Source organism: Jaculus jaculus, chromosome 4, assembly GCF_020740685.1.
Source record: "Jaculus jaculus isolate mJacJac1 chromosome 4, mJacJac1.mat.Y.cur, whole genome shotgun sequence".
NCBI lineage: Eukaryota > Metazoa > Chordata > Mammalia > Rodentia > Dipodidae > Jaculus > Jaculus jaculus.
The window spans coordinates 112,309,470-112,334,240 of record NC_059105.1 but is presented as its reverse complement, the minus strand read 5'-3'; the positions used below and the strand labels follow the sequence as shown (position 1 = coordinate 112,334,240).

Genomic DNA, 24,771 nt, shown 5'->3' with positions numbered 1-24,771 from the left:
GACCTCACTTAGGCCCTTTCATCCCCATTAATCAGTTCTTCTACTTACATATGTACAATATCATCCTATTAAGTACCCCTCCTTTCCTTTCTATTCCCTTTATATCTCCTTTCTAGCTTACTGGCTTCCTTTACTGAATTTTCTTCCTAATTACACAGAAGTCTAATCATTTGTAACTAGTATCCACCTATGAGAAAGAACATGCAGCAATTAGCTTTCTGGGCCTGGGTTACTTCACTTAGTATAATTCTTTCCAGATTCATCCAGAGTAGAATGCATTTTTTTTTTTTTATTTAGAAACTCCCAGGCAGGTGGTAGTGAACTTACAGGTACAAGTGGACCATTTTAGTATGATTTGTTAAGGTTAGAATTATAGATTTTGTCTAAGGGACACAATCATAATTGTGGCAAGCAGATGGACTAGGCAGGCTTCCAAGTGAAAATGAGTTCTCAGCTAAATTTTGAAGGAAGAATAGTTTTATAAACTTAAGAAAAGTGAGAAGGGGTCTCTAGGCATTAAGATCACATAAGGCAAGTGTGACAGAGTCAAGCATCATGGTTTATGTTGGTTTTGTAATGAATTTCATTAGAGCAAAAATGTACATGGGGTGAGGAGTGATGGGAGCTAAAACCACAGAGTTTGTCATAATCAGCTTCATGCTGCTGGGACAAACCAGGCACAGTTTATTGAAGGTTATAAATCCAAGGGAAGTTCCATAAAAGCCAAGAAGAGAAAATCCACCACTATAAGAAAAAGTAAAAAAAAAAAAAAAAAAAAAAAAAGGCAGCCAAACAGCAGGGAACCCAAGAAATCAGACTGCTCTCTGCCCCCAAACATACCTTAGAGCTGGACCCTAGGATCCATCCAAAGTGACTCCTCCAAGCCATAAGCTTGAATGAAAATCCCATATCTACTGGGGGCCATCCATTCAAATAACCACATAGTTCAACTTGAGCAAGCTGATGGTGGGATTTCTATAAGTAGCCTTTAACCATGTGGCCATACAAATGCAGAGTTACAAGTCTGCCTTGTGATGGGAGAAATCCATCGTGTGTGGTTTGAAGTGGAAATGTTTGGGTCTGGAGGACACCACAAGATGCTGCTGTGACAGCCAGAGTACCAACAGTCTGAACTTGGGTGGAATGACTACTTAGGGATACTTCACTGAGTACCTAGCAAGGCCAGAGAGAATGTGGTGATGAAGAACACAGCTGTAACTACAGCTGTGATGAAGCTTGAGGCCTCAGAGGGAGAGGAGACCGGGACAGGAATGAGCAGGAGGTGACTGCACTGAAAGAATGGAAAACATGAGATTCAGTGACAAGGAGTAGCTGAGAAGGTGGTGGCTCAGAGAAAGTTTCCTGACAATTGTCACACTGATGCTCCAGTAGCATTCATGGCGTAATAGAATGCTCAAGATGTTTGAGACAGAAGGGAGAGAAGCTGTGGAGGGCCTTAAAAAAGAGGGTCCTTGTGTCTGAAGGATGGAAAACAAGCAGGCTTAAGAGTAAGGCTGAATTGGGGAGACCATGGTAAATGATGAGGTTGGAGAAATAGCCAGGAGTCAGAGTCGGGTGGAGCCTGGAATCCAAACTGGGTAGCTGTGTGTTTTATTTTGGGAGCATGGTGTGACCCTCATTGTAAAGCAGCAAGCTGGCTGCTGTGCACCTAAGGATAGCTGTTAGAAGGGAGGTAAAGATGTGCAGATGAGACATCAGGAAGGCAGGCACAGGGTGCATGGCGAATGGAAGAAGGAGTGATCGAGATGTTTGCAAGGGATCTTTACTGTCAGCACTTACAGGTCTATGAGTTAGATTGAGTGTAAGAAGTGAGGAAGTGGGTCAAAGATTCTGGACCTGTGGGAATTTGCTCCTGAGGAGGATGGAGCTGTGACTTAGAGAAACAAGACAGGTCTGGGGGAAAACAGATATAGGAGAGAAAGATTATGGGTTTGACCATTAACCAATGGAGTGTGAGGTGATTGTGAGATTTCTAAGATGGAATATAGCCTCTGCAGGCCTGGAACTTAGATGAAGGGCTGACTTTCAGTCATTGGCTCTTAGGTGACAATTGCAGATGTGAATAGATTAGATTGCCTGGAAAGAGTAGAGAGTAGAGAATAGATGGCTTAGAAGTGAAGGCAAGGGCATAGGCTGCTAAAATTTGTTGGAAGTGGTGATTGATACATTGAAGAGGATGACAAGAAAGCTATTGCCTAGAATGACCTGCACATTTGCCATGTGTGTGATCTCATAGACGGTGGTCTACTGGCTAGCTGATGATAACTTCTATTTGACTGAATTAGAGTGCTTTACAAAATCCACAGATATTATGAGCATCCTAAAATATATGGCTTTTGATTTTTCCAGTTTCCCTCTAATACCTCTTTGCCATTCTACAGCAAGAATGGAGGAGAGATATAAGACTAAACAGGTGATTTGTAAATTCTGATGGATAGAGGGAGCAGAGGAAAGAGTGGAGAAAGACTATGTTGCCATTAGACAGTAATAAAGGGGATGAGAGGATGAAAGAGTTGGAGAAAAACCCCACAAGATATGAAAGAAGAGAGAAACATAAGGTAGAAGAAGGAGGAATGTAACAATAGACAATGATGAATACAGTCATCATTTTTCTTTACCTACAGTATTGGCCAGAGCATTGCTTACAGACAAAAGTGTATTTGAATTGTAAATTATACCATGTCATATGAAGTAATATTATGATTACAGTGAACTCTTCAGGTAGCTTAGCTTGTAAGATTATCCTCTTAACAATTCAGTTACTTCAGATGAAAAATATCCATCCATGGGTGATATTTTGTCACATTTTGGGATTTGTCTTTTGACCAATGTTTGTTGAAAGTCTTCTGTGTGATATGCTTCATGCCAATGAATTAGATTTCTTGGGCCTGTGTCAGGCACAATTTCTCATGAGTATGATTACTACCAGCAGGAGTGGGAAGTGGAAGACGAATCCCCAACATCACTTATCCAAGGAATAATTCCATTGAAGTACGACTCGGTAAGTAAAGCTGCTGGAGCTGTTGAAGCGATCAAGGGGAGAGCTCGCTGTGTTCACATGTTCTCGTGGATGTTCTAGATGTTAAGATGGAGACAAGCCCCCACACCCGTTTCTAGCTTTTGATATGCCTGAGTTTATCCGGAGAGGTATAAGCTAAAAGTTAAAGGCTGCAGCTTGGAAAGCTGTTACACTCACTTCTGGCAGTGAGCACAGTGGGTCTCAATGATTATTGTAAATTTAGTTATACCAAGGCAATACAAACATAAAAACAATTCCTAAAAAATACATAATATAAAAGTACTGCTAACTTATGCCAGTCAAGAATTCTGGATTTTATTGTTTCATACTGTAAAGGAATAGGGGAAATGATTATGTTTCATCCTTCATTTGTATATGGTAGAAGATCAAAAAGCATTGCCTCAGTTTGTGGACTAACGAGAGAAAATAAGCTGAAATTATTTCATAAATCTTAAAGGTAGTCACAAGTAAAATACACATACTGATTCCCTTCTGTAAAAAAATTAAAAACAAAGTTTCCAGTAAGATGACTTCTGAAGTTCAATCAAATGTAAAATCCAGTTGGAGTTTTATAAATCCAATCAGATACTGTGTAGAAAAAACCCATACAAATGCATAACTTAAAAGATTAAAAATGATATTGGTCAATTAGCTTTTATACAGTTTAACATGAACTTTATCTCTCCCTCACACATTGTAAAAATAATTCCTGATGGAATGGAGAGATGGCTCAGTGGTTAAAGGCACTTGCAAAGTTTGATGGCCCAGGTTCAAATCCCTAGTACTTAAATAAAGCCAGATGTACAAAGTGGTGCCTGCGTCTGGAATTTTGTTTACTGTGACAAGAAGCTCTAGTGTGCACCCATTTTTTTCTCTCTCTCTCCCACCTTTCAAATAAATAATAAATAGATAAATAAATATTTAAATATATACATAAAGCTGGGGTTGGAGAGATGGCTTAATACTTAAGGCAAAGCCAAAGGACCCGGGTTGGATTGCCCACATAAACCAGATGCACAAGGCAGTGCCTGTGTCTGGAGTTTGTTTGCAGTGGCTAGAGGCCCTGGTGCAGCCATTCTCTCTCTCCCTCCCTCTAGAGGTAGAGACCTGTCTCTTTTTCTCTCAAATAAATAAAGAAATTATATATATATATATATATATATATATATACACACACACACACACACACACACACACACACACACACACACACATACATATATCATTGACCAATATATGTACATATAGCAGAGAACATTAAAAGAAAATTTCTGCATATCAAAATACAGCATTAGAAGAATGAAAAGGTGCAGCACGGAAAAAGATATGTATAATAACTGATCAAAGGCATACCCAGACTGTATGAGGAATTATTCCAATTTCAAAAGGAAAAGATGGACTAGTAGCAGAGGATGGATACATTGGCACATAATTCACAACCATCTCTGCCCCCATGACCAAAAATATTGAAGGTGACTGCTGGTTAATGTGAAGTCTAGGGAAGTAAAGATGATTATTACTTTTTTAAAAAAATATATTTTATTTATTAATTTGAGAGAAAGAGAGAAAGGGGGAGAGGCAGAATGGGCATACCAGGGCCACAAGCCACTGCAAACGAACTCCCTTGTTCATCTGGCTAACATGGGTCCTGGAGAATTGAAACAGGATCCTTTGGCTTTGTGGGCAAACACCTTAAGTGCTAAGCCATCTCCCCAGCCCTGATTATTACTTTTAATTTTTGTTTGTGTGTGTGTATTGCCATGTGCACGCACATGTTCACATATGCGTGCACATGCCAAGGTCTCTTGTTGCTACAAATGAGCACCAGATGCTGGTACCATTTTTTTGCCTCCGGCTATGTAGGAGGGTTGGGACTTGACCCCAGGCCAGCAGGCTTTACAAGCAAGCATCTTTATTATCATTGAACAATCTTCCCAGCCCTAGGGAAGTACAAATTACATTGAGAGTTTGGTACCATAACAGACACATCAGGGTTGTTAAGATAAATGAGACTGACCAAATATCATTGAATGTATTAAGTAACAAGCAGGCTCATACACTGCTGGTGCATTTGTTGACCAGGCATTAGGTAATTTAAAATACTGACAGCTGTAGAACTTCCACTCAGTGTTTATCAACTTGATTGCTGCAGGCTCCATCCTCACTGTGGATTGCAATATCACAGACGTGAAGGAGAACACAAACCGCCGGTGCTGGAGAGTGAACAACACCCTGGTAAATGACAACTACAGCAGCTCCAAGCGCATCAGAGAAGGCATCGAGTAGGTGCTGCTCTGCCTGTCTAAAAGCCAGCAGGACCTTGTCCCCACAGTGATTTGTTGTGACTACTGCCTTGTGTGGACTGCTCCAGGTGGCTCTTCGTTGCTGCTCTTGGCTTTGTCTTTCAAAGACTTCTGGGCATCTGGCTCAGACGAGTGTGAGATATTCACATTATCAACGCAGTCAGGACATGAGACAAAATGTGAACCATACCTTAGAGAGACAGCATGCATTTCTCCAACTGTTACTCAAAACCAGTTCATCCCATGATCTCATGTATTTATATAGGGAACCAGAAGCCTTCAAGGCAGAAAGTGCAAAGCAAGGACTGGCACAGGGTTTCTTGAGGGAGAAAAGTCACTATATAGTCAGCAGTGAACTGAGTGGGTCAAACTCAATTTATGGAATTATAATTTGAGTGGTATAAAACAGGACTAATGACATCAGAAAGTGGGATATGCTTTGCTGATGACGTTGTTCAGGGCTGGAAATGTGTTATAGTTAACAGAGCTACCCTTTCTTATGATGGTCCGGATAAAAATACAAATTTGTGGCTATACAATCTACATACATTGAGGTACTCCATAACGTATTTTTAGGGCAAAATAATAGTCTAGTGAGATCTTTAGAAAAAATATATCTCCAGAAGAAACACTTTCTAATTATTCTGGGTAAGAATGACTCATGTGTTAATGATTGATTTTTCTCTTTTATAGATCCAATGTTTCTTACACAGATCACATTTTTTATACGGTGAACATAACCTTCTTAGAAGTGAAAATGGAAGACTATGGCCATCCTTTCACATGTCATGCTGGAATGTCTTCAGCCTACATCATACTCAGACTCCCAGGTAATGTACAGCGCATCACCTGCTGGTCAGAGCATTCAAAATAATGGCCAGCGAAGACTTATGAAAGAGAAGTGACATCATGTGCTTGGTAGGAGATGAATGGTGAACTACACAAAGAACTTAGATGTGACAGTCAGTGAAAAACTAGTGTGATTTATTCATATGCATTGAGATTTTTAAAAAAAAATTGTTTATTTTTATTTATTTATTTGAGAGCAACAGACAGAGAGAGAAAGAGGGAGAGAGAGAGGGAGAGAATGGGTGTGCCGGGACCTACAGCCAATGTAAACGAACTCCAGATGTGTGCGCCCCCTTGTGCATCTGGCTAACATGGGTCCTGGGAAGTCGAGCCTTGAACTGGGGTCCTTAGGCTTCACAGGCAAGTGCTTAATTACTAAGCCATCTCTTCAGCCTTAGATTTTTTTTAATGCATACAAATTTTAGAAAATTGGGGTTTCCTTTATTAGTATGACTGTACAACTTTTATACTCATTTTCTTTTAATTCAACTTTTAGTTGATTATAAGTAACTTGGCATACAAATAAAATGCTTTTACTTATTCTGCAAAATTATTTATAATTTTGATATTTGATCAGGAGGACTTCCAATTCCATATGTATATACAAAATGTACTCCATACTTTTTTTTTTCTTTTTTTTTTTCGAGGTAGGGTTTCACTCTAGTTTAGGATGACCTGGAATTCACTCTGTATTCTCAGGGTGGCCTCGAACTTATGGTGATCCTCCTACCTCTGCCTCCCAAGTGCTGGGATTAAAGGCGTGCACCACCACGCCCAGCTTCCATACTTTTTTTTTTTTGGATGATCCACTGGTGGTAACAAGGTCAGAAAACAGAGGGAAAAATCAGAGGAAAACTTTAAATTCATGTCATGCCAAGAGATGTAAATGATATACCATGTAAAATACTCTGTGAGTTACCAAGGCAATCTTTTTTTTCACTTTTTCTTCTCATCTCTTCCCTTTTCCTCCCTCCCTCCCTCCCTTTCTCTCTCTCTTTCTTTCTTTTTCTCTTTCCTTTCCCTTTCCTCTTTGCCCGCATTTTTCTTATTTATTTATTGTACTTAGTTTTGGTTAAGGCTTCCCCCTTTTCTTGATTCTATTAATCCCTTTCTCCATCTCTCTTTGTAGTTATGCGAGAAGGAAAGGAGTTTTCTAGAATGCACTGATAATAAGTTAACCATGCATCGACGGAAAGCTCTAGAACTTGGCGGGAACCCAGGAGCTGCTTCATAAAGACAGCAGAGGTGGCTCTGCTCTTGCCAGCCCCCCGACCTTGCGCGTGTTCTTTACCTCCCTTCTAGTAGCTGCGGATAGAGATCTGTCCTTAGCAGCTTGCAGCTCTGAGTGTGTGTGCTTTCCCCTCACATCTGTGACTTAGAATGGCCAAGGTCACTCTGTCCCCCGCTATCTCAACTATGGTGAACATGGGACATCTACTTTCTTTGCCTTTGTCTCCTGGGAACTCTTGAGGGTGGCATTGGTGGGATGAGGGTTAGGCTCACCTGCCTCTAGAATCCATTGTTCCTCTTGTCACTGCCGCCTAACTGGTCTTATCTTTCTGAATGGCACCTTGGGAGTTCACGAGGTTCAGTTGTCAGTACTGTTTTTATTTCTGCACCCACACCTCCCCCCTTTCCCATCATTCAACTGTCACCCCCATTCAGGTACACACAGATTCCAAATTTCCCACTCTGTTCTCTTCTCCCATGGCAGTCCTTCCTTCCCAATGTGTCCTGGACCACAGTTAAATTGGTTAAACCTAAACTTCCTGGTTCTCTTTCTGTTTTTCTTACCTTTACTAGTTATACCTCCATGCCTTCCAGAGCTTCTGACTCAAAGTCTGATGTCATCTTGATCCTTTCTTTTGCTTCCCTCATGACAGTGCTCTCATTCTAGTCTTCCTCCACAGGCCTGCCTGTAGCAGCTTCCTCCACCTGCCCACTCCTTTAGCACGCTAGCAGGTGGAGTGGTTCCAACCTAGAAAGTCAACATCAAGGCTTTTGGGTTCGGATCCTGACCTTAGAATTTGTAAGCTGTGTGACGCCTCTGTGTCCAAGTTTCTTTTTCTATAAAATGAGTACCATAATAGTGCCTTCCATACAATCATGGAACCAAGTGGTTTTGTAAACAAACTGGAACTTCTTTTTACTTTTTTATTGTGAAACATAATATACACATAGGAAAGAACAAATGCAACAATGTACATGAGAATTATGTTGCAAGTGTGCATAAAAGTTACTACTTACATTATGAAAAACAGACATTGTCGTACCCAAAGAGTCCCCTAGATCCTTCCTGGCCAAACTATCTCTTTCCTGCTTTGATATGCACTTCTCCAAATTTCTGCTTTTTTTTGTGAGGTAGTGTCTCATTCTAGCCCATGCTAACCTGGAACTCACTCTGTAGTCTCAGGCTGGTCTCCAGTGTATGGTGATCCTCCTACCTCTGCCTCCCAAGTGCTGGAATTATAGGCATGTGCTACCATGCTCGGCAGTCCAACTTTTAACATTATAATTTATTCACTTTCAATCTATGTTGGTACCCCTAAAATATGGCTAGGTTTTATCTGTTTTTGGGTTTTACATTAAGATGATTAGATAGTATGATTTCCACTATAATTAAGTTCTTTTTTCAGGAATCTGGAATATGTTGGTGCATTAATAATGTAGCATGTTGCTTTTCATTCATTTTCATTGGTGAAACCATTTGCATTCAATAGCTAGGTCACCACTTATCAATTCTACTACAAATGTGGGGCTGAACAGTTAGCTTAGTGGTTAAGGCAATTGCCTGCAAAGCCTAAGGACCCAGGTTTGACTCTCCAGAACCCATATAAGCCAGATGCACAAGGTGACACATGCACACAGGTTACACATGTGCACAAGTTGGCACATGCATCTGGAGTTTGATTGCAGTGGCTAGAGGCCCTGGCAAACCAATTCTCTCTCTCTCTCTGTCTCCCATTAAAAAAAAAAAAAATATTAGGCTAGAGAGATGGATTAGCAGTTAAGATACTTTCCTGCAAAGTCAAAGGACCCAGTTTTGATTTCCCAGAACCCATGTAACCCAGATACACAAGGTGGTACATACATTTGTAGTTTATTTGCAGTGGCTGAAGGTCCTGGCATGCCTATTCTCTATCTGCTTCTTTCCTTCCTTCCTTCCTTCCTTCCTTCCTTCCTTCCTTCCTTCCTTCCTTCCTTCTCTCTCTCTCTCTCTCTCTCTCTCTCTCTCTTTCTTTCTTTCTTTCTTTCTTTCTCTCTCCCAAATACATAAATAAAATATACTAAAGTTATTATTTAAAAATAAATAAGTAAATAAATGGTCCATTGGTTTGGTTTCATTTTGGTACAATTAACAAGTAATGTCACTATGACAATTCCTGTACGTGTATCCTAGTACTCATGTAGGAACAACCCTTCATGGTACATTGTTAACAGTAGACTTTTCAAATGAGAGACTGTCATTACCTCTTCTATATGCCATATAATTTGATCATACGGATTTCTATGCCTTCCAAAGAGTAGTGCATGAGAGAATCAAATGAAATAACATTGCAAAGCAAGCCCAGAGCTGGCCTTTATGAGGTCTAAAAACTTGGCTTTATTTTTATTAGTATTATTTTGGATTTAGTCATTGTTACGTGCTATGTGGATGATTTTTTCAGTTTTCCACATGCTGTTCTTACTTGAAGAACTTTGTCTAGTCAAGTATCTTATCTCTAAACATGGCTAAAACCTTGTCTATCCCCTGACTGAACAGTAGCACCTACCTCCTTACCCTGGGATGAAACTGACACTCCTGGCTTGGCCTCCACAATCTCTCTCTCTCTCTCTCAATCACCCCTGGCCACCTCCTTTGTCTGCCCTGCAGAGTCAGGTCAGAGGACAGAAGGGTCTTCTAAGGGGCACATGCTTTTGATGAAGGATATGACTTTAAAATAGCATAGTTTTCAAATCAGGGAGCAGGCAGAACTGGTAGGTGCTCCTTTCATCTGGCACTCCTGTAGCACCAAGCAGGAAAAATATAATTAAAAACCAGCCTGACTTAAACCAGAGAGTGAGATTCAGGCTCCACATCAGAGAAAAGAAGGAAGCTAATTGCCAGACACATCTTGGAGACTCCATGGAACCTATATATGTTACAATCAGCCTCAACCTGTACATTTGAATGCTTATTTACTGACACCCCCAAACTGCCCTATATAGCCTTCTGCCCCCTGATTTGTGGGTGTTGTTTATCCAGAACCACTGTGCTTAGGAGGATTCTGAGGCCAAACCCAGGCTCAGGGGCTGATGCTGTCATGTGTTAACACCTGTAAGTCACTGGGAGAAGGGATCCTTTGTTTCCTTTTAGACCTCCACTTGCTCTCACTTGCTAAAGATACGTGGCTTCTCTCAGCACTCATTTCTTTGCTCACATGCAATGTATGTTTGGTCATGTGTTCTTTGTTTTCTTGAGTTCTTAGGAACCCATCCTCTTAAAGTCAAACTTGTTGTTCACTTACTTGGGAGGAGAGTTAACATTATTGCTTTTTCATATGGCTTCTTCGCTCTTGTGGAAGACACCATAGCTTTGATTCTTACTTGGACCATCTGAAACAGGGTCACGAGGAAGCTGTCAGATAGGTGGAATCCTTCTCTTTCTTTCAAGCTCATCCTCAGCTTCCATCTTAGTTGAAGGATGCATGAAAACCACAGATGCTATTTTAAATAGGACATCTGTTATATCTCAAAGCGTTTTCTATTTATTTGTATTTTAGAGCCTTTGCTCCCTCCCTATTCAGTTATTCATGAATACCCCTGTTCCAGTGTCACGTCATTTACAGTAGAAGGAGGGATCACCATCCCCAAATTCAGTTCATCATGAACTTCAGATCACTACTCCTGACTGGTTGCCAAAGACTCTTTGCATCATATAAGTCTTGTGGGCATAGTTGTACACAGTGATATAGTTTGCCATTCCAAGATCTCTGAAATATACATTAACACTCCCCAGACACAGATCTTCCCAAAGAGAAGAGGTGGTGTTGCTTCCACAACTGTGAGCAGTAAGACCTGGCAAAGAGAAGGAATGGATGAATAAAAAGGGAGACTCCCTTTCATAGAAGGCAGAAGATAGAGGTTATAACAAAAGGATAGTACCAGGCTGGGCAACAATACATGGAGCAGGTGCCCTTATTGTACTGGGACTTATGCAATGGATTGTTTTTATTTAAAATTATCTTTTTAATATAATTGTCTTTTCCCATGTGCCAAATGCTCTTAGTGACAAGGAGAGAGGCAAAGGTCAGCCTTATTAGAAATTAGGATTTCTAGATTGTGTGGTTGGCTTTAGTGAAGGCCAAGTGTGTTTTTTGTTATTGTGCTGCCTATCTAGTACTAGGCAACACTAAGCAGGCAGTTAGGCCTCAGACGTTGACCATATACTGCTGTGGCCCAGAAGCAGGCTGTGAAAGTGCTTGCTTTGATAGTTCTGAACAAAGGTTCCTCCCTCCTCCCTGCTGCCAGCACTGAGTGAGAATGGAAGAATCTGGATGGGGGATCAAGGAAGTGATTGGTGAGGTGTGTTCCCAGAATGGGGGACAGGGATTTCTCTTCCTCTCTCCTTGTTCCTCTTTCCTCTTCCCACCTTGGGGACTCCTTTGGTGGTGCAGGATTGGGCTGTGGTGAGGCAGTTGCTGAGTGCTTTCTCTTCTTGGTGTGTGGGAGGTGTTCCTGGGACCTGCACTTCCAGAGGAACTGGTTCGGCTCCTTATGCATCTTCTGCTTATTGCCTTGCAGTGTGTCCGTAGAACAAAGCAAGGACTCTCAGGTGGGCACCCAGCCCTGACTCCAGGTGTCCCCGAGCCTGGTCTTGTGGAGCCAACAGAGGTAGTTTACGAAGATAGCCAAAGGCTCTTTATGCCAGGAATCCTGCCACTTGGTTTTGAGGACTGCAGGAGAAATGTGATAGGACTGTAATCAGGAACATGCAGTGAAGCCACCTGGGGAACAGTCCAGAAATATGACCCTCCTGAAGGAGAGTCAGTCTCTCCTTCAGGAGGGGCTCATGCTGGCCTGCTGAATCAACCTGAGCATGCCTGCTCTGAAAGCAGTCTCCATGGATGCAGCAACACCACAGCTGTATCCAGGCCTTTGCAGGCTTTTCCCCCTGGCTTCTCAAACTATGGGCTTCCTTAGATTATGATCTTGTTCAGATTACTCTACTCCCATATCTATGTTGTAATGTGAAGACGTATTTAAGCAGTATCCTGACATTTCCCCCTGTACTTTTATAAAATGCTGTGCAGATGTGAAGCATGAAACTCACTCTTTGTATACAAATATTTATATATGTATGTATGTATGTGTGTGTGTGTGTGTATATATATATATATATATATATATATATATATATATATATATATTGTTTTTGTTTTTGCTATTTTTTATAGCTCCAGATTTTGAAGCTTACTTGATAGGGGGGCTTGTCACTTTGGTCGTCTTGGTTGTACTCGTTCTGTGCATTTACCACAACTTTAAGATTGACATTGTACTGTGGTACCGGCGTGCCTTCCTGTCTACGAGGGCTATAGAAGGTAAGTGCATGTAGTCTTTGAAAAATGCCTTTTTGTCCACTCATCGGTATAACCATTTTAAATGGACTTAGTCATAATTCACAAGTGTGGCTTCCTTGTTGGTGAATGTAGTGTACAGTACCTCTGTAGAGCTTCCTGTGCTTCAGATGGTGTGACTTGCAGGCTAGTAATGTGGAAGAAACTGTTATGAAGCAGTGCGGCAGGTCATCTGGGGCGTGCTGCACTGGCTGTAAGAGAGGTGCTTGCACCCACTGCTCCTCGCAACAAGGACATTTCTCCACAGCAAAGGGCTGCCCAGGATGTCTCCTCAGCACCGTGAAAGCTTGGGTGGGACTCATGCTGCCTGTGGTGGCAGCTCTCTCTAAGCCTTGTACTTTGTACCCAAGGGGTTTGTATCTCCAACCCTCCAATCTGGGCAACCTACCTGAATTGAATTTTAGTTCCTCCCTGGGGTCTCTGGGTGAAAATAGAAAGCTACTTAATTTTTGTCTATTTCTCAGATGGAGAGACTATTAAAAGAAAGAGTGAGGGACAAAACAACAGAAGAAAGGGAATGGGAGAGAAAGGGAAGAATGGAGGAAGGAAGAAAAAAAAGAAAGGAGGGATGAAGGGGGGATTAAATTCTACCCGGCTATGCTGAGGGAGTAAGGCAGTTGAGGGTGAAGAATGCCCAGCAGCAGTCTGAGGTAGAGACTCCGTGGGTAGTTTGGAAATCAGCCAAGCTGTCTTCCACTGTTCTGCTCTGTGCTGGTGCCTGCGTCCTGCCAGTGCAGAGGACTGAAACTCTCACACACAGGCATTTATTTCCAATGTGGTTGTAACTCAGTGCAATTATTGTGGGTTTTCTGTTGTTGTTTGTTTCTGGTCTCAGAATAAACATTATATATTAAAGCCTTACAAAATAGCAGTAAATCTGCTTAAATGTCCCCTATTTACACATAAAAATTGATATCAAGTCAAAGGACACCTGTCTAGCCAAATTAGGGAGGATTAGTAAATTTAATCTTTTCTAGTCCAGAGAAGTGTTTATATCAACAGGAGCAGGTAAGTGAGAGGACGTGAGTCTAAGGACACCAAGGAGCTAAGCCATGGGGAGTGTCATGGGTTCTCAGTGCTTGCTTCTCCATAAAAAGTGTGGCACAGACTACTATTCACATAGCTGATCAAACTCAGATGCTCTGACATGAACTCTGGATTAAATTAAATGTCAAAATCCAGAATTGGCAACCAGAGACCAGGGTGTAGCCCATGGAAAGGCATGTGATTAACATGTGTGAGACCTTGGAGTTAATTCCTAGTACCAGAAAAACAAAACAAAACAAAACAAAACACCATAAAATTTGGCAACCTTTGAGCACCCCAGAAAGCAGGGAACCCCTGGGCAACGAGTTGTGCCATCTCCTTCCAAACTCAACACAACTGAAGTGTTCATGCACAGCACCAGCCCAGTCCCCACACCCTGAGACTGCCACCCTGGCCGCCTGTGAGAGAAGACGACTCCGCCCTCCACTCTCTTCTGACACAGAGAGGAGTGGTGTGCTGTTTTCTAATTTTGACTAATAGGACATTGTGATTCTTCATGTGGTCTTTCTGGAAGCTCTGGCTTCTCTGTCCTCTCTGGTTCCTTGATGTCTGTACCTCTGACTCACTGTAACTCTCAGGAGTGTGACTTCAGCTGTGACTTATATGTATAGTGTTTGTAGTAAAGTAGCCTATCAGTGAGATCAAGTTTTCAAGAAGGAATAGTGACTCCCCCAGGCTGAGTGAGGGAGCTCAGCAGATGAGACATAGGGAGCCTCACCCTCTGCAGAGAACAGTACAGCCCAGATTCTGCAAAACTGGAATGCCAGGGCGTAGGAGTAGCTGACAGGTGGCCAGCTGGCTTCATGTTTCTTTTCTTTTCTTTTCTTTTTTCTTTCTTAATCCTGGAAAGTGAGTATAGTCTGTGATTGAGTTTTCTATATCTTCATCTATGAGAACTACCCTGCAGTAGCTCTTTGAATGCTGGCTTTAAAGTGAGCTAAGGATGAGCTTCTGAAGTTAAGACTGATCCTATTGACAGTGTGGCCACCCTTGAGAATTTCTAGAACCTATTGAGTATGGCAGACATGAATGTGGGAGAGAAATCATGTCTTTATCATAAGCCGTTTACTTCAACCAGGTTAGTCAAGCTTTGCCACACTATTCATAGGTGTATATAATTCACCTATGAGCTATTGTATGAGAGTCATTCACAGGCCTGGTGGAAGTCAGGGAGTTCTGTGTTTCTATCAAGTCATAGGTACTTTCAGAGCTCCCTGGGTGGTATGTCTCTAAGCAACAGGCAGAGTTGATGACAGATCTTGGTCTTTCTAAGTCAAAACAAAGTTGATTCATGATGTATTGTCCCCCCAAACCTTTCTGCTGCTCATGAAAGAATGTGAGTTCTTCTGGGATTTGTTTCAAAAGGGGATTTGTGGTAGAAAGTACTCATGTAAATGATGTGATGTAAACTATCTTGCCTGTAATATTCCATGGCAAATGTATTTACATGTTTTACATGGCTTTCCTTCTAGTATGTTGGGGCTAGACACACCATTTCTCATGTATCTTAGTAAAGGCTCTTACATAGTCATTGACATTGGTGCCTCCATTTTAATGGGTAATTCATCAAATTGAATCTTTCTGACTGTTCCACTGCTTTAGGTTGATTGGTTGTCAAATATAGTGATGTCATATTAAGAGAAAGAAGAGAATTGAATAATCTTTCACAAGTGTTAATTTATTTTTTAAATTTTTATTAGCCAACTCCATATATATATCCAATATATCATGATCATAATCCTCCTCTCCTCCACTGAATCCCTTCTTTCTAAGTAGTCTCTTTCCTAGTTTGATGTCATCATTTTTTCCTCTCCTATTATGCAGGCCTTACTACTTATGTAAGTGTTGTCAGGCACTGTGAGCTTATGAATGCCGTAGCTACTTTGTGTAAAAGACAGTATTATAAAGCACTCCTTTCCTTCGAGTCTTACACTCTGCCAACCACATCTTTCACTGTGGTCCCTGAGTCTTAGAGGGTATATTAGAGATGTCTTACTTAGTGCAAAACACTTCACTGTCTCTTCTTTGGTGAGTTTTGACTCTACTTAGTGGTCACTGCCATATTAAAAGAGAAGCTTCTCTAATCAATACTGAGAGTAGCATTAATATCTGGGCATAAACATAAGTATTAAAGGGCAGTTTGGAGGGCATAATATATCCATTTAGCCAAATTGCAGTTTAGTGAGCATAATATATCTATTTAGACCCTTAAAGCTTATGACCTCCACAGTTATAGGCTTTTGATTAGATTTTTCAGTATCAGGCATAAATTCCCTCCCATGGAACAGACCACAGATCCAAGCAGAGAGCAGTTAGTTTCCTCATCATTGTACCAGTTGGCTCGACTGCCCAGGTATGAAGCTTGCATGGTCCACTGTAGGTTAAGACAGGACAATAATTCCTTCCAGCATCTTGACAACTAGTCAACAGGGATGAGGCTACAAATATTAATTTATGCAGATTGGTTTTTGTATGTTTTGCAAACAATAAATAAGGCCATGCCATATATAGATGTTTTAACAATGAAGGCATTGTATAATATCCTCAGAAAATAAAAGAGCATGGCCAGACATGAATAAATTGTTACCTCCCATTCTAGAGAGGTGAATGTTGTGAGTGGGTACCAACACAGCCCAGATTGCTCAGAACAATCACTACATTTCTGGAATTTTCTTGATGAAATACAGTGGTAAGGTATCTAACTCATCATTATTTACTGATATCTATTGTTTTCGTCTCATTTGTTTGGTTCTAGTAACTGTGGTTGGCAAATAAATTACCTCAGAAATGTTATGGTATAAAACAACCATTCACTGTACTCATGTTTCCTGTGGGTTGCACATGTGTATGGCCATAATAGAGCCCCAGGATGTCCGAGGTCTCAGCTGCATGACTGGCAGGTGCCTTTGCCTATTAACACTTGGCTTCAGCTCCTCTCCACAAGGATCTCTCTCTATGTGGCCACATTTGGGCTTCTTCCCTGTGTGATAGCTGTCTTCTCTGGGTGAAGCTCAAGAGTAAGAAAGCTAGGACAGAGCTATCTTTGTTTATATAACCCAGGTCTGGATTTTCTTGTGTCTGTCCCACAACATCCTCCTTGTTAAGGCAGCTGTGGAGACCTACAAAATTACATTCTAATTCTTTCTGGGGATATGGAAAAGTTCTGAAAGAACATGTGTACCTGGAAATGCTATTAGAACCACATTTGGAGAGTTAAGTCAGAATTGCATAAGACTAGTCAGGAACTGAGCTTTCTGAGGTTTTCTGCTTTGGAATCCTATTTTGCCACCCTAGGTGGGATTGGTCAGCCAGCCTAGGTTTACGTCAAACCTGTGTACCTTTGAGATCTCATGCACCCTTATCTGTCTCGGTTTCCTTTCTCAACATCTTAGGATTCAACTGTATATTTCACAGTAGACTGTGAGAACCAAGCATGCAAATGCTCTGTGATGTGTTCATCAGTAGATTACAAACTGGTCATTTGAAAGTGATGGAATCCTAGTGCCTTTGAACATCAAGTCAGCTAATCATTTCCATTTCCAGAGCTCTGTCAGAGGGCTGACATATATAGCTCATGGGTGGGCATATACCTGCCATGTAAGACCATGGGGTTTGGTACTCAGCATGGTGATGGTAGTGGGAAGTGTAGGGGAAAAAAAGATGAAAAAATTTGGAGCATTTTCAGATTTTGTGGTTTTAAAAGATGTGGGAACTCTTGCCACTCAAATCTTTCTCTTTTGTTTTGGAATTTGTGTCCTCAGATGGCTTTCTTAGATGAAAGGAACATGGAATACTGTCAAAAAAGAAAAAAAAAAATTGGCAAGGGCAAACCCTTTTTTTTTTTTTTAAATCAGAACCAGTGGGAAAAATAAGAAACAGTGAGAGAAGGGAGAAGTCAGTGACTACAGTGGGATGGAGGACAAGGCCTATGCTGAGCACAGCTTGGTAACTTTTCTGCCAAGGCTCTTCCAGCCAGAACCACACTTGCTCAGAGACATAAAGATAAACACAATCAGATCTGTATATCAGAAAATGTCCTTCCTTCCTAAAAAGTTGAGAAATAAAAGAACCTTGTGAAATTTCTCTCTTTCTTACCTTCTTTATTTTTTTCTCTATCTCCTCCAGGTGTGGAAAGTCAAATATATGGCATTTAACTTCATACAGAAAACTATTTTCTTGTTGGTCCAGTCTACCATCTTTTAAGATTCCATAGAAGTTTTAGCTATGTTGAGTTTCATTCATCTCCAAACACAAAGCAGTCCTCCCTTTAAGACATGTCCTATGGGCCCAGGGCTGGGTCTTCCCATGTTCCAGAACCTTCTTCTCTCCATTATGTCCCTTCAAATCTCTGTGAAATGAAGCTGTGTTAGATGTCGAGAAAGCACCAACAAACAACTCCCTTGGACAGGGTCCTGCTTAGTTTTCACACAGCTTCCTTTCATGAAGAGGTAGGAAGACAGATCGAAGGATATAGGTGTATAATCATGTGCCTGGGTGCATGTGTGCAGAGGCATGTGCATGCATGTATAGGTGTTCATGTATTTATACATAGGTGCTTGCATGACTATGTGGATGTGTGTGTGTGTATGAATTGGCATGGTTAGCAGCATGGCTGGGGGTGGCGAGCAGAGACCTGAAGGCAATGATGTGGTAGAAAAAGATGACATGTAACCATGTTACATATACGTTTTAGTTACTGTTAATTAGACCCAATGAGGTAAAATACAAGATTTAGTCTTCTCTTGTCCATGCTGGAACCACTCCATTCTCTAAGACTATTTATCAAAGTTCCTTGAAAGAAAAGGAAAAGCAGTGATGTCTTCCAGGAACCCCATTATGTTAGCTTTGAGTTTCCAAACAGCTCAAAATTCCAATGAGATGCCCACAACTGGGCTTAACTGCCTCTTCTCCACTCACACCCTTCACCCTGCAGGCCAGGCTGGCTTGTTCCTAGCACTCTTGAGTAGGGTCTCAGTGCTGCCTTGCCACCTTGTCTTAGACTTCTTCCTGCCCCACCTGAAATCCCCCATACTTAGACCTTAACTATTTTTCAAAATCCTCCCCTTACTAAAATCCAGGATTGTTGCATGTCTTTTGTGAGTTTAATTTAGCAAGAATTCTGAACAAAAAGGAATTTTGTTTCCTTTCACCTGTTGTCATTGTACAGTATCTCCTGATGTTGCATTTCTGAGTGTGTGAATAGTGTGCATGCTCAGATGGCATGTCATGTTTATCTTTGCCTTGGTGACAAGCACAGTGACATTTCTTGTGACTGCTCAGTAAGGAAGTATGGTGGACGCTAAGGGAACATGTGTTGTTGCCTTATACTGCTCAGTGCTGTGTGGCATGCTGAGAGTCCACTTAGAGCTTGTTCTGTTTGTGATGAGTTTATCAATAGACATGAATTAGGAGGAACTTAGCCTGTTTTGCTTGGTGGAGTTAGTACAGTCCTCCATTGCCCAGGCCTGCAAGGTTAGCATGGGTGGAGTCTTAGGCTCTCAAGCCTCATTTTTAGCCCCATTATGGGCAGCGGGGCACTTAGAAGACATGGGGTGGAATCATGAATTGTAGAAATGATGCCACCTATCCTGGCTGAGTTGTGCTGCCTTGCAGTAGGCATCAATCAACATCCCTCATAAGTAGACTATGGGAATGAAGTGTGGTTGTATATCATTGACAACCAGCCAGTGGGGCATGTGGCTTGTTGCAGCTCCTCAGGAGTTCACTTTGTTGCATGAAGAAATTTGGGAGAAATCACTCCATGGGCCTGTCCTTTTTCTTTTTCAGATGGGAAGCTGTATGATGCCTATGTCTTATACCCCAAGTGTCCACAAGAAAGCCAGGGACATGACGTGGACACACTGGTACTGAAGCTCCTACCTGAGGTGCTGGAGAAACAGTGTGGATATAAGTTATTTATATTTGGCAGGGACGAATTCCCTGGACAAGGTGTGTTGTTAAGTGAAGCATAAGGCAGATGAGATCATGAAAGGGCCAGAAGCAATGGCAAATACTTCTAGGCCTTCACTGGGAAGCTGAGGCGGGAGGATTGGAAGTTTAGCCTGGGTTACAAGGAGATCATGTCTCAAAACAGAAACAAAAGGCAATGAATCTGTTTCTTCCTTCTTGTTACAAATGTTTACAAGTCTGCCCGCCTTCTTCATGGAACCCTGGGAAGTCTATGCTCAGCCTCGCAGGCCCACCAGAACCTACAGTCAATGTTAAGATTCACTCTTCTCTCCTTAGGCTCATTGCTAAAACACAGTGTTCGGCATTATTGCATGTAAACAGGTGGCCAATGACATAGTCTTGGCCGAAACACCAGAAAGAGACAAGTGATCATTTGCCTTCCTTTCATTGAGACTAACTGCCATGGGTTTCCTGTTGTTTGAATATGCAAATAAGATCATATTTAAAGCTGAATTTATAAACCATGACTCCATAAGCTCCTTCTCTATAAAATAAGATAGAATGTTTTTATCTACATCTCCCATTTAATAAGCATGTGGCTTTGGACAGTTCATTCTGCATCTCTGAAAACCAGTGGTCTCACTGAGGAGATGGGGATGAGAATACTTTTCTGGGACTAGAGCAGCTGGACTTATCTCATACAGCCACTCAGTCTAAGCCTCCCTTCTCCTCTTTGTTCTCTTCCTTGGAAGGCTTCACAAGGAAGTGACTGAATAATAAATTATTCACTTATTTAACAAGTAAATATTGATTACCTGTACATGCTGGGCACTGATTTTGTCACTAGACATATAAAAATAAGCTAAACAGATAAAGAAGTTGTCTTTGAGGAGGTGACAGTCTCTTATTCCCATGAGAGGCAACTGCAGAGGTGGGTACCTAGAAACCACTGTGCTTTCCTCCTCAAGAAACCGTCGGGTGTATTATTTCATTTCTAGGTTAATCACACATATCCTGATTATGTGAACAACTTTAGAGAACATGAGGACAAATTAAAACATAATACTATAAATAGAGACACAATATTTGGCTTAACTACCTTTTCCCTAATGTTAAAATATACTTAAAATATGTCCATAGTTTAATATATAGCAGATATTCTGCTATTTTGGTGACGGAGAAATAGGCATGATTACATACTTTGGGGTTTGGGAAAGAGACATAACTGCAGATTACCACAAACCACAAAGGACCAGTTCTTTTTGGAAATCAAGAAGACTTTAGCACTCTGTGTTAACCCATTCTTGTTTACACTCTGCACATTTTAAAGTACCTTTTCCCAGTGCCCATTTCCTGTGGGAGCATTTTCCTTGTAGCATCAGACACTGCTGCATTCATGCTGGGATCTTCTGAATTGTCCTTCTCTATTTCCAGCTGTTGCCAATGTCATTGACGAAAGTGTGAAGCTTTGTAGAAGGCTGATTGTCACTGTTGTCCCTGCATACCCCAGTTTTGGCCTGCTTAACATGTCAGCAGAACAAATTGCCATCTACAATGCCCTAATCCAGGATGGCATGAAGGTCATCCTGATTGAACTGGGGAAAGTCGAAGACTATGGCACCCTGCCCGAGTCCATTCAGTACATCAGACAGAAGCATGGGGCCATCCAGTGGAGAGGGGACTTCACAGAGCAGTCACAGTGTGCCAAGAGCAAGTTTTGGAAAAAAGTGAGATACTGTATGCCACCCAGAAGGTATTCACCATCTTCTTCAGTCCAGCTGCAAGAACACACACCCTGTGATGGCACAGCTGGCGAGTGAGATACTGGCATGGGGGCTCATCACCCACGGATGGAGAGTTGCCATCATGGGGAGGATCACAGCTGGATGTGGATGGATTTGCCCCTGAAGCTTGCCATTTGTGCTTGTGACAGAGCTTAAATTCATGTTTTATTGTTGTTGTTTTGCTCAGAGCTGCTTCTTTAGGCAAAGTGCATCTTGCATGTTAACTCCATGGCTCCTGAACATTCACAACCTCTCTTCAGATGGGGAAGCTATAGCATCATGGACCTGTGGGAGTAACATGCAGAGGACTGTAGAGATGGCAGTTCAGGCATCAGAACCTTTGAAAGCTTGATATGGGAACTTGGGCAGTAGGACATGCCAGGACGGTATCCTATGGCTTGGGAAAGGTTGGTAAGGAGGATAACACAGAGTTTGTACCTGTCCAGTGTCGACAGGACTCTGGATCACAGGCTATTAATACTTGCTGGGTCTGAGTCCACCTTACTCTCCACTGTAGATAGAGAGCTGTAACCACAACCTTAATATAATGCTCCTGAAAGCCATTTAGAGGCCACCTGGACCTGTGGGCTCCAATCTTTGATGAGCTTTTCTTCGTTAAACCAAATTAAGAATTTTCTACTTTTCCTTTTAGACGCCGGTGTCCACCAGAATGCTGAAGCACATTTGTGAGACAGTCACCACTGGGGTGGTGTCATTTGATTTCAAGTACATCTGTATGAACTTTATTTTCCTTTATTTATTTCAGAGAGAGAAAGAGAGGAAGATGGGGCAGGGGAGAGAGAGATAATGGGCATGCCAGGCTTCCAGCCACTGCAAATGAACTCCAGATGCATGTGACACCTTGTGCATCTGGTTTACATGGTCCCTGGCGAATCAAACTGAGGTCTTTTGACTTTTCAGGCAAGTGCCTTAAACACTAAGCCATCTCTCCAGCCCTGCATAAACTTTTGATTAGTGATAATACCCTCATCATAGGTCAGTTTGTGATTTTATTCTAAAAATTTCCTGTTAACCTCTGTCACTACTACCCAAGGCATTACCTTGAGGAAAACAGTTATAGCCATATATGTTAAGCTGAGGTTGACACACAGTTCTAAGAAATGATCTACACAGCAGTAAGGAAAAATGACACAATGAAAGTTGAAGAAAAATGGTTGAACCTGGAACAGATCATTCTCAGTGAACTCACCCAATCACAGAAAGATAATCATTGCATAGTTTCATTCATCTGTGGCTCCTAACCTCAATCTGCCTGAGATGCTGATATACCTAATAAACATATTGAGGGCCAGACAATAGGGAGGGTGGGACAGGAGGAGAGGGTAAGAATGGGGGTAGGGAATACAAAACTGGACCCACATGGTAATGGTACCATAAAATTCTACATCATAAAAGACAGACATAAAAGACAGGTCTTTAGAAGGAACACCTGAATCACAGGGCCCTCGAGAAGGTATGATGAAGACTAATCTTAATTTTCTCCTATTTCTCTCTCTCTCTCCCTCCCTCCTTCTTTTCTCTATCTCTTTTATATTACCTATCTTTTTCTTCCTTCTTTTCCTTGGCACTGGCCTATAACTCCCAGCACCATCATGTGGTTAACATCACAATGAGCTGTTAGTCAGAAAGACCTACAAGGTTTCCCAAAAGAAGACAGATTTCTGTCAGAGTACTTGGTGACCCACCAAAGGTTAGTGGTAAGACCCTAATGCTGAAGACACCATATACTGTTGATACGGAACATGGAATGACATGGCTGGAATCTGGAAAAGAGTCAGTTCCCAGATAGTTAGCTCATCTAGTGCCAGAAGGTGTTACAGGAGTGACTGGGGGAAAGTGACCAATATCTGCCCAAGTAACTCATGGTCTAAACTACTCAGCAGCAAACAACCTGACATGAAGCTTACACAAGTGCAATAGTGGCACACAGCCAGGGTGGGTAACCAACTGCTCTTTATTTGGCTAACTGATCCACTCAGTGAAACAAAATGCATAGCTGGTTCTGGGAAACAAGTCAGAACCATATCCAAAAAAAAATGAGCCTGCTCTCCATTATCAAGCTCCCACCGATTGTGGGCTATAAGAAGGCCTATGCCTATTAAATTTTCTTTAGAATAATAATGGTTTTTCCATTTATCTGGTGCTGACTTCACTCTTCATTGGAGAACCTGCTTCTCTTTTTTAGCTGGATGCAGATCCTGAGGAGAGAATCAGCCTGTGGCACCTCACCAGGGCCCTAGCTGAAACCAAGAGTAATTGGCGAAATGAGCAAGAGTGCTGCTTTCTTGGTGAACCTGGTACCAGCACAAGGGTAAAAGGGGTAGACACAGAGAACACTGAAATCCTGCCGAGGCAGATATCCAGAGACATAGAGGCTCCCAAGACCTCATCACTGAAGTAGACCTAAAAGGAACCTGACATGGGTCAGGGAAATTTGTGGAGAAGGAGGTGGAAAAATTGTTTGAGTCATATGTTGGGACATTATGCACAAAGACATTGCCTCTTACCTATAACTAATGGCTACCCCCACAATGCACAACCCATATTACCCAATGAGGAGGGTCCCTGCAGAGGGTGGGAGGAGGCTAATGATGGTACCAATATGGTTGTATGCACACTGTGTACATAACTAATAAAAAACTGCAAACAAAGAACATTAAAAAAAGAAATGATCCTTACTGAGGAGGAGCCAAGTAGGGGCTGTGAGGCCACAGGCAGCATGGGGAGCCTGGCCGGGGTGCGGGCAGGAGGGACAGCTGGGAGAGATGCCCTGTGGGAGATGCACCCTAGGTTTTCAGAATCCGAGTTCCAAGGTGGTGTAGCATTACATCTTTATTTATGATGATACTGAAATCCTGACTAAACATTGGGCAACTCTTTATTTTGTTTATGATTTGTTTTAAGTAAAAGAATCATGGCAGAATATATTAATGTCATTTATACCATCTTAGCCACTTTTAAACAAACCGTTCGGGAGCAGTGAGTATATTTGTGTCACCATGCAGTCATCACCAGCACCCTTCTTTAAACCCTTCCCGTTTCCCCAAGCTGAAGCAGCATTCCGAGTAATACATGACTCCCAATTTTCCTCATCCCTCAGCCCCTGGTGACCTTCCCATCTCAATGAATCTGACTACTCCAATCTGACTATGGACATAGCTGTAAGTGGTAGCATGAGAATTTTTATAACTGGCTTCTTT

The 24,771-nt window shown here is 41.8% G+C and overlaps 1 protein-coding gene across 4 annotated transcripts in view; it reads left to right on the top strand.

Annotated features, from left to right (window-relative positions):
- The window catches only part of Il1rl2 (interleukin 1 receptor like 2), a 37,810-nt gene extending 14,802 nt beyond the window's left edge, over nucleotides 1-23,008 (top strand). For 2 of the 4 annotated variants that reach the window (XM_045146715.1, XM_004651782.2), the window contains exons 6-11: nucleotides 2,951-3,022; nucleotides 5,193-5,322; nucleotides 6,037-6,173; nucleotides 12,630-12,773; nucleotides 19,644-19,805; nucleotides 21,201-23,008. In XM_045146715.1, coding sequence (XP_045002650.1) covers nucleotides 2,951-3,022; nucleotides 5,193-5,322; nucleotides 6,037-6,173; nucleotides 12,630-12,773; nucleotides 19,644-19,805; nucleotides 21,201-21,586 — 1,031 coding nt within the window. In that variant the 3' untranslated portion in view covers nucleotides 21,587-23,008. The remainder of the gene's footprint in view (nucleotides 1-2,950; nucleotides 3,023-5,192; nucleotides 5,323-6,036; nucleotides 6,174-12,629; nucleotides 12,774-19,643; nucleotides 19,806-21,200) is intronic. The other 2 variants (XM_045146716.1, XM_045146717.1) reach the window with 2 other exon arrangements.
- The last annotated feature ends 1,763 nt before the right edge of the window (nucleotides 23,009-24,771 follow it).